The sequence below is a fragment of the Mobula birostris genome, chromosome X, assembly GCF_030028105.1.
Source record: "Mobula birostris isolate sMobBir1 chromosome X, sMobBir1.hap1, whole genome shotgun sequence".
Taxonomy (NCBI): Eukaryota; Metazoa; Chordata; class Chondrichthyes; order Myliobatiformes; family Myliobatidae; genus Mobula; species Mobula birostris.
This window is the reverse complement of record NC_092402.1, coordinates 70,609,337-70,622,895: the sequence shown is the minus strand read 5'-3', so window position 1 is coordinate 70,622,895 and position 13,559 is coordinate 70,609,337. Positions and strand designations below refer to the sequence as shown.

The following is a 13,559-nucleotide window of genomic DNA, read 5'->3' as shown; positions in this document are numbered from 1 at the left end:
CTCCATAACCTTTGACATCCTTACTAATCAACAAACTATCAACCTCCACTTTAAATATACCCAAAGACTTGGCCTGCACACCTGTCTGTGGTAATGAACTCCACAGACTCACCCCCCACCCCCCGGCTAAAGAGATTCCTTCTCATCTCTGTTCTAAAGGGACGTCCTTCCATTCTGAGGCTGTGCCCTCTGGTCCTGGACTCTCCCGCTACTGGAAACATCCTTTCTACATCCACACTATCTAGACCTTTCATTGAGATTCCTCCCTCATTCTTCTAAACTCCAGTGAGTACAGATTCAGAGTCATCAAACACTCTTCATAGGTAACTCTTTCATTCCTGGATCATTCTTGTAAACCTCCTGGACCTTCTCCAATGCCAGCATACCCTTCCTTAGATAAGGGACCCAAAACTGCCCATAATACTCCAAGTGAGGCCTCACCAGTGCTTATACAGCGTCGGCAGTACATTCTTGCTTTCGTATTCTATTCCTCTCGGAATGGATGCTAACACTGCATTTACCTTCCTTACCACTGACTCAACCTGCAAGTTAACCTTTAGGGAATCCTGCACTAGGACTCCCACATCCCTTCGTGCCTCCCCCTCTCCTTCCTTTGACACTCAGAGTTGGGCAGTGTGGATGGTGAATGGCTTGGGCTCCTGGACATAAATTTCATATGGTATAGAGAAGAAGAAGGGCTGAAGGTAAGCAAACACAAACCTTTAGCACTGTAATTGCTTCTCAAAGCTATGCATATAATGGTGTGAATACTTATTCCTGCTTAAATGTCTGTGTTCCCTGTCCCAGGAGTACGAACAGCCGTCTACCAGTGTGTCTGAACTAAGCTGTCAGATTGAGAAGCTCAGTAAGGTACGTGAACATAGAATGTAGCAGCTTAGCACTGGATCAGTTGTCTCTTTTACGGTAGCATAGCAGTTAGCGCAATGATATTAAAGCTATAGATGTTTCAGAGTTTGGAATTCAATTCTGGCGCTGTTCTGTGAGGAGTCTCTGTATGTCCTCGCCGTGGAATGTCTGGGTTTTCCCCGGGTGCTCCGGTTTCCTTCCACACTCCAAAGACGTACTGGTTAGGTTAATTGGTCATTGTAAATTGTCACGTGGTTAGGTTGGGGTTAAATTGGGGTTGTCGGAGATTGCTGGGGTGGGGTGGCGTGGCTCGAAGGGCCAGAAGGGCTTGCTTCACACGATATTGCTAAATAAGTAAATCAATCTGTGTCTCTATTCCACAGTTTTCATATTCAGCAATGTGATTTAATCTCAAACTCTTGCTTGCTCCATCTTATATAATATTCATCAAGAACACATGTAATTTGCTCATGAAACTGCTTACAGACTCTTCTTTGCTGACTTGAGCATTCTAGATCCTAAGATCCCAGCCAGTGGAACTAACATTAATGTTTATTGTTTGTTGATCTTGCTGAAGTTTCAGGTCAACTGTCAGCCTTCAAAAGGCAGAATTTTTCAGCAAAGCTGCCCTTTGTAGCAGTAATCTACCACCCCTGATAATGACCAGGTTTTCCTCCATTGATTCTGCATCCTTATAATGGGGGCCTCAAAAGTTTACCCAGTATCCCAGCTACAGCCGTAGGCTTTGGGACAAGCTAAATATCACTTGTGCATTTTTTTTATTCCTTGGACCTAAAACTGAAGTTTGCTCCTTTTCCTCTCTGCCTTGTAAGTTTAATAGAAACATAGAAAATAAGTGCAGGAGCAGGCCATTCAGCCCTTCGAGCCTGCACCGCCATTCAGTGTGATCATGACTGATCATTCAACTCAGAACCTGCACCAGCCTTCTCTCCATACCCCCTGATCCCTTTAGCCACAAGGGCCATATCTAACTCCCTCTTAAATATAGCCAATGAACTGGCCTCAACTGTTTCCTGTGGCAGAGAATTCCACAGATTCACCACTCTCTGTGTGAAGAAGTTTTTCCCAATCTCGGTCCTAAAAGGCTTCCCCTCTATCCTCAAACTGTGCCCCTCGTTCTGGACTTCCCCAACATCGGGAGCAATCTTCCTGCATCTAGCCTGTCCAATCCCTTTAGAATTTTATACGTTTCTTTCTTTCTTTCTTTTTAAATCTTTTTATTGAATAAGTATAAAAGGTAAGCCATATAGGCACTAATACACTGTTAGAATATAATAAAATTACAGGAGATATTAATACAGAAAAAAAAATGATACCAACAATGTAATTTAAACATAACATAATAAGGTAACATAATAGTATACTAATTTTTATATATATGTATCAATAGAGAAAAGGAAAAAAAAAAACCCAAAAAAAACCACCGTGCAACTAACTAAAAGCAAAGCAAAGCAATGGGCTAACTTGGAAACAAACAGAGTTAAAGAACTTAAAATCACGTCTTCAAACCCGACCTCCATTAAAAACAGTAAAAAAAACAAGAAGGGAATATAAATATGGAGCAAAAAAGAGAAGGGAAAAAAATTACATTAAATGAAAATATCGAATAAAAGATCTCCAGGTTTGTTCAAATTTAAGTGAGGAATCATAAAGATTGTTTCTAATTTTCTCCAAATTCAAGCATAATATCGTCTGAGAAAACCAAAAAAAGGTAGTTGGAGCATTAAGCTCTTTCCAATGTTGTAAGATACATCTTTTCGCCATTAAAGTAAGAAATGCAATCATTCTACGGGCTGAAGGAGAAAGATTACTGGAAATTTTAGGTAGTCCAAAGATAGCAGTAATAGGGTGAGGAGAGATATCTATATTCAATACTTTTGAGATAATATTAAAAATGTCTCTCCAAAAAGTTTCCGGAGTAGGACAAGACCAAAACATACGAGTTAAAGAGGCTATCTGCCCTGGACATCTATCACAAAAAGGATTAATATGAGAATAAAAACGAGCTAATTTATCTTTGGACATATGTGCTCTATGAACAACTTTAAATTGAACTAGGGAATGTTTAGCACAGATAGAGGAAGTATTGACTAATTGTAAAATCTGCCCCCAATCATCCACGGAAATGATAGAGCCCAATTCCTGTTCCCAATCTACCCTAATCTTATCAAATGGAGCTTTCCTAAGTTTCATAATAATATTATAAATAATAGCCGATGCACCTTTCTGACATGGATTAAGGTTAATTATAGTATCTAAAATATATGTAGGAGGAAGCATTGGAAAGGAAAAAAGTATAGTACTTAGGAAATTTCTAACTTGTAGATATCTAAAAAAATGTATTATTAATGAATTATATTTATTAGATAATTGTTCAAAAGACATGAGGGAACCATCTAAAAATAAATCCAAAAACCGTGAAATACCCTTAGTCTTCCAAATTTGAAAAGCACGATCCGTAAAAGAGGGAGGAAAAAATATGTTACCTAAAATAGGAATCGCTAGCCCAAATTGGTTAAGATCAAAAAATTTTCTGAATTGAAACCAAATACATAAGGTATATTTAACTATCGGGTTAGATACCTGTTTAAGGCGTTTCAAATCAAAAGGAAGAGAGGAACCTAAAATAGAGCCAAGTGTATAGCCCTGAACAGATTGTAATTCCACTGCTACCCATTTAGGAATGGATAGTATATCCTGGTCAAGTAACCAAAATTTCATATGTCGAATATTAATTGCCCAATAATAGAATCTAAAGTTAGGTAATGCTAAACCTCCATCTCTCTTAGCTTTCTGTAAATGTATTTTACCCAGTCTCGGGTTTTTATTTTGCCAAATAAATGAAATTTTTGAGTCAACTTTATCATAAAAAGATTTTGGAACAAAAATCGGTAATGCCTGAAATATATATAAAAATTTTGGCAGAAAAAACATCTTAACTGCATTAATACGACCAATCAAAGTTAAATATAATGGAAACCATTTAGATGAAAGTTGAATAATATGGTCAATTAAGGGTAAAAAAATTAATCTTAAATAAATCTTTGTGTTTACAAGTAATTTTAATCCCAAGATATGAAAAATAATTATTAATCAATTTAAACGGAAAGTTATGATATAAGGGAAGTTGTTTATTAATCGGGAAAAGTTCACTCTTACTAAGATTTAATTTATAACCTGAAAAAAGACGAAATTGTGCTAATAAATCTAAAACAGCAGGGATGGATTTTTGAGGATTAGAAATATATAAACGTAAGTCATCAGCATAGAGTGATATTTTATGGGACTTTAAGCCCCGAGTTATCCCAGTAATATTTGGAGATTCTCGAATGGCAATTGCAAGAGGTTCTAATGCTAAGGACTAAGAGGACAACCTTGTCGAGTACCTCGAAAAAGAGGGAAAAAAGGTGAGCTTAAAGAGTTAGTACGGACCGAGGCCACAGGAGAATGATATAACAGTTTGATCCAGGATATAAATTTCGAGCTAAAATTAAACATTTCAAGCACCTTAAATAAGTAAGGCCATTCTACTCTATCAAAAGCTTTCTCAGCATCTAAAGAGATAACACACTCAGGAACATTTTGTGAGGGGTATAAACAATATTTAACAGTGTGCGAATGTTATAAAAAGAGTAACGACCTTTAATAAAACCCGTTTGGTCTTCCGAAATAATAAAAGGAAGTACTTTTTCTAATCTGTTTGCTAATAATTTAGAAAAAATTTTAGAATCAACATTTAATAAAGATATTGGTCTATAAGATGCACATTGAGCAGGACCTTTATCCTTCTTTAATATTAGAGAGATTGGCGCTCTATTGAAAGATTCGGGATGTTTACCAAGTTTTAATGAAGCCTCGAAAACCCTACAGAACCAAGGGATTAATGAAGGTGCAAAACATTTATAAAATTCTGCGGTCAACCCATCAGGGCCAGGAGCTTTCCCCAGGTTCATAGAGGAAATAACATTCTTAATCTCATCAGTGGTAATGGGAGTATCTAGCATAGAAGACATATCCTGTGAAATCTCAGGGAAATCTAGGTTATCTAAAAAATCATTCATATATTTAGAGTCTCGAGAAGACTCTGATTGATATAAGGAAGAATAAAAATCAAAGAAGGTTTGATTAATCCCCACATGATCAAGTATCAGTCGATCATTTTGATTATAAATCTGATTAATTTGAGATTTAGCATAATTAGACTTCAATTGGTTAGCCAACAGTTAGCCAATTTTGTCACTGTGTACATAAAATTCACTTCTTGTTTTCTTTAATTGGTTTACAATCAAGGATGAAAGTAATAAACTGTGTTCCATTTGAAGTTCAGTTCTTTGTTTATATAACTCCTCAGAGGGAGCTGTAACATATTTCTTATCAATTTCCTTAATCTTGTCCACAATTACCAACTCCTCCTGCTTCAGCTTCTTCCTCAAAGCAGCAGAATACGAGATAATCTGACCACGAATATAAGCTTTAAAAGTATCCCAAAGAATATTCACAGAAATATCCTCTCTATAATTGATTGTAAAAAAAAGATCAATCTGTTCATTCATAAAGTTAACAAAGTCTGAGTCCTGAAGCAACAGCGAATTAAAACGCCATTGTCTATTATTTTGTTTATTGGCCTGAATTTTAATAGAAAGCTTAAGTGGAGCATGATCCGAAATGGTTATAGAGTCATAATCACATTTAATCACTGAAGAAATAAGACGAGAGTCAATAAAGAAATAATCAATTCTTGAATAGGAATGGTGAACATGTGAAAAAAAAGAAAAACCTTTTTCCTGAGGATGCAAAAAACGCCAAATGTCCGTCAACCCAGAATCAGAGAGGAATGAATTAATCAAAGTTGCAGATTTATTAGGTAAGGTCCGTAGAGGAGCCGAACGGTCCAAAGCTGGAGATAAACAGGTATTAAGATCTCCGCCCCAGATCAATGAAAACTCATTCAACTTCGGGAACTGATTGAATAATGATTTATAAAATTCTGGACAGTCCATATTGGGAGCATAAACATTAACCAAAACTACCTTTTTATTAAATAGTAGACCACTAACCAGTAGAAATCTACCATTCGGATCAGAGATAATATCATGTTGTATAAAAGTAACTGAGGAGTCTATAAAAATAGAGACGCCTCGAATCTTAGCGTTAGAGTTCGAATGAAACTGTTGTTTCTTCCAGAATTTAAAAAAACGTAGTCTGTCCCCCCTCCGCACATGGGTCTCTTGTAAAAATAGAATTTGTGCTTTAAGTCTCTGGAACACTTTAAAAACTTTTTTCCTTTTAATAGGATGGTTAAGACCATTAGTATTCCAGGAGACAAAATTAATAATAGACTCCATAAACCCTAAAGTCAACCCGCAAAAAAGAGGATTGACAATAGGCTCGACCCACGAACCCGGAAAGGGAACAGAACAAGCAAGAGATACCGGGAAGGAGAACACAACCAATACTTCAATAGTGTACATAGCCCAAGAAGAAAGAAACTAAAACGTGAAGCCCCTCCCACCACCCCCCACCCCATGACCCCAAGGCTAAATCTAACACAGACCAGCCGGAAAGAAGCAAGCACTAAAACTACCCCCATGACTTCCGATAGACGCTCACTAAAAAAAAGAGTAAATATAAAAAAGATCAGCTAGTTATAAAACAGTAAAAGAATAAAAAAAGTAAATCAATTAAAACAAGCACTTAATATAACAGAGAAAAAGCCAGAAAATATAAAAAAACCGCAACAAACCCCAGACCCTATGAATAAACAAAAAAAAGAAATGAAATTATTAACATAAACTAGGTATGAAAACCTAGAAAAAAAGTAAATTTAAAAACTACAATATTTAAGGCCTCAAAGGAAATACGTAGAATGACGTTGAGGAAATAACCACCCAAAATCCCCTGGGAAAAAGAAAGGAATGACGCAGATAGAAAGAAAGTTTAGCAACCATATTAATTAATCAAAAATAAACTTTTCTGCCCATATAAGGCAAAAAAAAATTAAGGCCGACAGATTCACAACCTCCGATCAAATGGAGATAGTTAAAAATTACGATTAAGATGTTGAAGATGAAAATTGATCCAGATAACTCTGGGCATCCGATGGAGATTCAAAAAAACGGAGGGCTCCATCCAACGTACGGATCCTTAGACGTGCTGGCTAAAGCAGCGCTGGTTTTAAATCCATCTTGTAGAGTTCCGACATCACAGATCTGTAACGAACCCGTTGATCCCGAATTTGTTTGCTGAAATCCTCCACGAACCGGAAATTAAGATCCGAAAAATCAATGTAACCTTTAGATCGAACGGATCGAAACAGTTTCTCCTTGTCTTGAAAGTAATGAAAACATAAGATGACATGTCGAGGTTTATCTGACTTAGACGAGTATGATGGAACTCTGTGAGCCCGATCCAATAACGGTGGTTGGTCAGGAAATACAGTAGAAAATGCATCTTTTAAAAGTTGAGAAAAAAACTTCATAGGGTTGTCAGATTCAACAGCTTCACGCACACCAATCATTCGAAGATTCTGCCGTCACATTCTGGATTCTAAGTCAGAGTTTTTAAAGGTCAGAAAGTCAAGTTTTTTCTTCATTATAGTAATTGTTTCTTCAATTTTCCCCATCTTGAGTTCATTTTGTTGCATGGATTTTTGAAGATTAGATATAGCCGACTGATGTTCCGTGATAGATGTTTGTATCTTATTGATTGAATCGGCAATTTTCTGGAAATTAATTGAAATTTCCGCACGAATCAGCTCCGTGACAGAGGTTGAAATTTCCCTTTGAATTAGATCTGATATAGCTTTCAAAGTCACCGGTGGTCCAGTCGGAGGAAGATCGGTACCTTTCGGTCTAACTGGAGGTTTGCCGTCTTTCCCATTTTTTCCATTCTTAGACATAGCAGACCTTAAAAGCATCCGATTATCAAAGAGCCCAATTTGTTTCAAAGTATTGTAAAAGCCGATGCCTTAATGGTTAGTTAAAATATAGCTGATCATAAGAAGAAAAACTCAGAGGTAATGGAGCGAGTCAAGAACACGACTTCACTCCATGAGCTCTACCGGAAGTCTCCTATACGTATCAATAAGATCCCCTCTCGATCCAGTCTTTCATCATATGAAAGTCCTGCCATCAATCTGGTGAACCTTCTTTGTACTCCCTCTATGGCAAGGATGTCTTTCCTCAGATTAGGGGACCAAAACTGCACACTATACTCCAGGTGTGGTCTCACCAAGGCCTTGTACAACTGCAGTAGTACCTCCGTGCTCCTGTACTCAAATCCTCTCGCTATGAATGCCAGCATACCATTCGCCTTTTTCACCGCGTGCTGTACCTGCATGCCCACTTTCAATGACTGGTGTACAATGACACTCAGGTCTCGTTGCACCTCCCCTTTTCCTAATCGGCCACCATTCAGATAATAATCTGTTTTCCTGTTCTTGCCACCAAAGTGGATAACTTCACATTTATCTACATTAAATTGCATCTGCCATGAACTTGCCCACTCACCTAACCTATCCAAGTTACCCTGCATCCTCTTAGCATCCTCCTCACAGCTAACGGTGCCGCCCAGCTTCTTGTAATAAAGACAAGAGATTCTTCAGATGCTGGAAATCTGAGCAACACATACAAAATGCTGGAGGAACTCAGCAAGTCAGGCAGCATCTGTGGCAGGGGTTCCCAACCTGGGGTCCATGGATCCCTCGGTTAATGGTAAGGCTCCATGGTATAGAAACATTTGGGAACCCCTGATCTATGGAGAGGAATAAACAGTTGATGTTCTGAGCTGAAATGTTTAATCAGGTCTGAAGAGGAAGGGGGCAGAAGCCAGTATAGGAGGTGGGAGAGGGGAAAGAGTACAAGCTGGCAGGTGATAGGTGAAACCAGGGGAGGGGGTGGGGCAGTGGGGATGAACTAAGAAGCTGGGAGATGATGAGTGGAAGATTTAAAGGACTGAAGAAGGAGTCTGATTGGAGAGGACAGTGGACCATGGAAGAAAGGGAAGGAGGGGCACCAGAGGAGGTATTTGGCAGGTGAGAAGAAGAAAAGGGGTGAGAGGGAAACCAGAATGAGAAATAGAAAAAGAGAAGGGGAGGGGGGAAAGAAATTAATGGAAATTAGAGAAATTGATGTTCAAGCTGTCTTTCTATATCTCATGCTCATTACTGCGATGTCAAATCATAAGCAACTTTGTTTTTTTCCACTCGATTGTCAATCCAGATCATTTGGGTATTAAGGTGAATGAGAGCACACCTGACACATGACCTTGTAAAACACTGCTCACAATATCGCCCCAGGCTCAGGCATTTGCCTTTATCCCTCTATTTCGCTTTTAGCACACTGACCATCTATCTCTTTCAAGCAGCTATTTACTTTGTGTTTCTATTTAGTGTATAACATGGTAATGAGCCACAGGATGCTTCACAGCAGCGCTAACAAACTGAGATTTGTTCAGGAAGGTTATCAAACACCGGGTCAAAGAAAGAGATCTTACACATGAGGAGAAGGATGGTGGCAGGACTGCAGAAAGGCACAGAGGACATTTTAAGCAAGGCTGAGAGTTTTTAAAATTCCGGCTTAAATAGGAGCAAATGTAGGTTAACAAGCACAGAGCTGATGGTGACAGTTGAGCTAAGCCACAGGCAGTAGAGTATGGGAGATTTGAGTTTACTGAGAGTACAGATTTCATGTACCATATTCAAGAGCCTCCTAAAAGCTTTTGCCTTCTGCATGTATTCAGCAGGTGTCCGCCAATGTTCCCCAGACGTGCACCCCTTGAATTTGATCACTTTTGCCTCTGGACCGCTCTCTCCACCTTGTGAAGTGTTCAGTTATATTGCCTTTGAGTATGTTGGAGCTCAATAGCACTGTTTGTCATTGATGTTTGGTAACCATTGCTTCATTGCTTGTTTCCATAGCGACAAATCTATTTTGCACGGAAGCTGCTTCAATTCTCCCAGAAACTACGTGCCTTGTTATTGGGGCGGGACCGCTTCAGACGTCGCTACTGGGTTTTTCCTCACCTTAGTGGCGTGTTCGTGGAAGGCTCCGAGGAATCAGTGGGTAAGGCTGACAATCCCAACTCTTCTGTGAAAATGGTCCAGTCCCAGAGTTCCACTCAGAACACTGGAAGCAAAGAATGCCATTAAGTCACTTTCACCTTTTTCTCCTTCCTACTGTCTTTCTGTACTTGCATATTAACTTTCAGTGAAATGTGTGTAGGAAAACCCAGGTCGCTATGAACACCAACACCTTTCAATTTCTCACTATTAAAAAAAGTACTTAGTTTCTGTTTTTTTCTACCAAAATGAATCTCAATTCCATACTGTCTTGCATTTGCCAAGTTCTTGTCTATTCACTTAATCCATCTGTATCTCCTAAGCCATTTTCAGTCTTTATAGAAATCCCTATTGAATTATTATAATAAAAAATGTGCAGATGCTGGAAATCTAAAATAAAACCAGAAAATGGTGAGAGAGTTCAGCTGGTCAGGAAGCATCTATGGAAAAAGAAACAGTCTACATTAACTGTTCTCCTTTCCTCAGATGCTGCTTTATGTGCTGAGTTTTTCCAGCATTTTCTCTTTTTATATCATTATGATCACTATTCCCTTAACCACTAAATCATAAATTAATAATTTCCAATCACACAATACTGGTCGATGCTCTCTATAATTTTCCCACCAAAATCCATAATTGCATTAGTCCTGTTGACTAGTCTTTTCCCTTGTTCCCCCACTAATGATATGGGTGGTTGCCTCAGAAGCTAGTAGCATCTGGAGGCATTAACAATGATCCTTCAAGAATCAATAGATTCTGGCATTGTACCGGATGACTGGAAAATTGCAAATGTTACTCCGCTATTTAAGAAAGGTGGGAGGCAGCAGAAAGGAAACCATAGACCTGTTAGCCTGACATCAGTGGTTGGGAAGTTGTTGGAATCAATTGTTAGGGATGAGATTACAGAATACTTGGAGGCACATAACAAGATAGGCCAAAGCCAGCATGGTTTTCTGAAAAGAAAATCCTGCCTGACTAACCTCCTGCAATTTTTTGAGGAGATTTCAAGCAGGGTAGACAAAGGCGATGCAGTAGATATGGTGTACTTGGATTTTCAGAAGGCCTTTGACAAGGTGCTGCACATGAGGCTACTTAGCAAAATAAGATCCCATGGAATTCCAGGGAAGTTACTGGTGTGGGTGGATCATTGGCTGGTCGGCAGAAAGCAGAAAGTGGGAATAAAGGGATCCTATTCTGGCTGGCTGCTGGTTACCAGGGAGTTCCACAGGGGTCGGTGTTGGGACCATTGCTTTTTACGATGTATGTCAATGATTTGGACTATGGGATTAATGGATTTGTGGCTAAATTTGCCAATGATACAAAGATAGGTGGAGGAGCGGGTAGCGTTGGGGAAACAGAGAGCCTGCAGAGAGACTTAGATAGTTTAGGGGAATGGGCAAAGAAGTGGCAAATGAAATATGATGTTGGAAAGTGTGTGGTCATGCACTTTGGTGGAAGGTAAACGGACAGACTATTATTTAGGTGGGGAGAGAATTCAAAATGCAGAGATGCAAAGGGACTTGGGAGTCCTTGTGGATGTACTGACATTGGAGAGGGTTCAGAGAAGGTTCATGAGAGTGATTTCAGGAATGAAAGGGTTACGGTATGAAGAACGTCTGGCAGCTCTTGGGCTGTATTCCCTGGAGTTCAGGAGAATGAGGGGAGAATCTCATAGAAACATTCTGAGTGTTAAAAGGCCTGAACAGATTAGATATGGCAAAGTTATTTCCCATGGTAGGGGAGTCTAGGACAAGAGGGCACGACTTCAGGATTGAAGGGCGTCCTTTTAGAACGGAAATGCGGAGAAATGACTTTAGTTAGAGGGTGGTAAATCTGTGGAATTTGTTGCCACGAGTAGGTGTGGAGGCCAAGTCATTGGGTGCATTTAAGGCAGAGATAGACAGGTTCTTGATTAGCCAGGGCATTAAAGGGTATGGGGAGAAGGTGGGGAGTGGGGATGACTGGAAGAATTGGATCAACCCATGATTGAATGGCGGAGCTGGCTCGATGGGCTTAATGGCCTACTTCTGCTCCTATATCTTATGGTTGTATGTTTGGCATGGACTAGTTGGGCTGAAGGTCCTGTATCAGTGCTGGTATTGCTCAGTGACTCTGAAGCAGAGTTAGGGGCACAGTTCAGAAGCCTGCTTGGAAATAAAATTAAAATATGACCCAACCACAGCTATTCAGAGCCTTGCTCAAAAGTGAGCACTTATTTTTTTCTTAACCTGACATGAATCTGACACGTATAACCAGGTCCCCCCCCGGCTTGGGAGAGAGCCAGGCGTGAAAGTGCTATGATACTGTTCCGATAATCCAGAGGCCTGGATCATTGACCAGCTGGGAAGTGTAAATTCAAGTACTGAAATAAATCTGGAGTGAAATGCTTGTGTTAGTAGTGGTGACCCTGAAACTTCAGGGAGCCCGATAGAGTTACAGTCTTAACAGAAACAGGCCGTTCAGCCCACCACATCCCTAATCCCACTCACCTGCAATAGGTGAATCATGCTAATGGTCCAGAGAGACAGACTGTTCAGTGTTAATGGGAAACAAATAAAACTGCAAACGCTGAGCTGAAACATAAATGTAAATGCTGGAAAAACTCAGCTAGTCAGACATGTTCTGTGGAAACAGAAGTTAGTCAATGTTTCAGGTCAGAGACCCTCAAAACTCAGGAAGGGTCCCTGATCTGAAGTGTTAACTGTCCTCTCTTCTGCACAGATGTTGCTTAACTGGTTAAGTCCTTCCAGCATTTTCTGTTTTTGATATGGTTCAACATGTTAATGTTAATGTGGATATTAAGTACTATGAAACCCATTCTAATGCTGATGAAGCCTTGTTGTTGCTCTCCACCAGCCGCTGAAGAGGGAGACGTGGAAAAGAACCAGCGCCAGTCTCTCGAGACTGCCCCAGTTAAAGTGCAGGGGGCAGATGCACTGAGTGTGAAGGCCAGCACTCTGGTTACGCCAAAGGATGAACAGCGGAGCAAGTGCGAGGCCAATGTGGCTGCCCCAGAGAGCCTAGAGCAGCAGCGGGCCAATGTCAAACACTGCAGTGGTTTACAGCAGGAGGTACCTCCCACTGGCCAGCCTCACTCGAACCTTGAGCACCTGACTGTGTTTTTAGCGTGGCTGGGCGTCCTGCAGAATTCTGTGTCTGACCTCTCCGTCTCGAATCCTCAATGTAGCACTAGCAAAGACAGACTGGCTGTCTTCTCCCCCGAGGTCCTGCTAGCCAGCAACCGCAAGCTGTTCGACCTTAGCGTCCCAAACTCAGAGCAGAGGGTCAAGGACTGTGCTGAGAAGCAAGGGCAGTGGTTCAGCCTTCTCCCTAGGGTTCCCTGTGACACCTCTTCTGTTATCCAACTCCCAGCTTCTCCACAGCCAACACTGCAGCATCAGTGCCAGTTAGTGGCCTCTGATCTGAATGGACTGGACCGTGGTCCACTGGGGCCAACTGCCGCTACACAGGTACGTGTCTTCGATGGGGGAGGCAAGGAGTGAGGTGGATCTTAAACTCAGATATTGGAATCATCCGCGTGGTCAGGTTGGCTGCATTCTGCACCCTGAATCTTGGCAGATATCTGTCAATGTGCCAGATGTAGGCTGCCTCA

General features: G+C 40.4%; 1 protein-coding gene across 5 annotated transcripts in view; it reads left to right on the top strand.

Annotated features, from left to right (window-relative positions):
- The window catches only part of LOC140191890 (bromodomain adjacent to zinc finger domain protein 2A-like), a 140,395-nt gene that overhangs the window by 95,868 nt on the left and 30,968 nt on the right, over window positions 1–13,559 (top strand). For all 5 annotated transcript variants that reach the window (XR_011883953.1, XM_072249715.1, XM_072249714.1 and 2 more), the window contains exons 16-18: window positions 808–870; window positions 9,806–9,950; window positions 12,803–13,416. Coding sequence is in view for 4 of the 5 variants with exons in the window: in XM_072249715.1 (XP_072105816.1) it covers window positions 808–870; window positions 9,806–9,950; window positions 12,803–13,416 (822 nt within the window). In the remaining variant the exon portion in view is untranslated. The remainder of the gene's footprint in view (window positions 1–807; window positions 871–9,805; window positions 9,951–12,802; window positions 13,417–13,559) is intronic.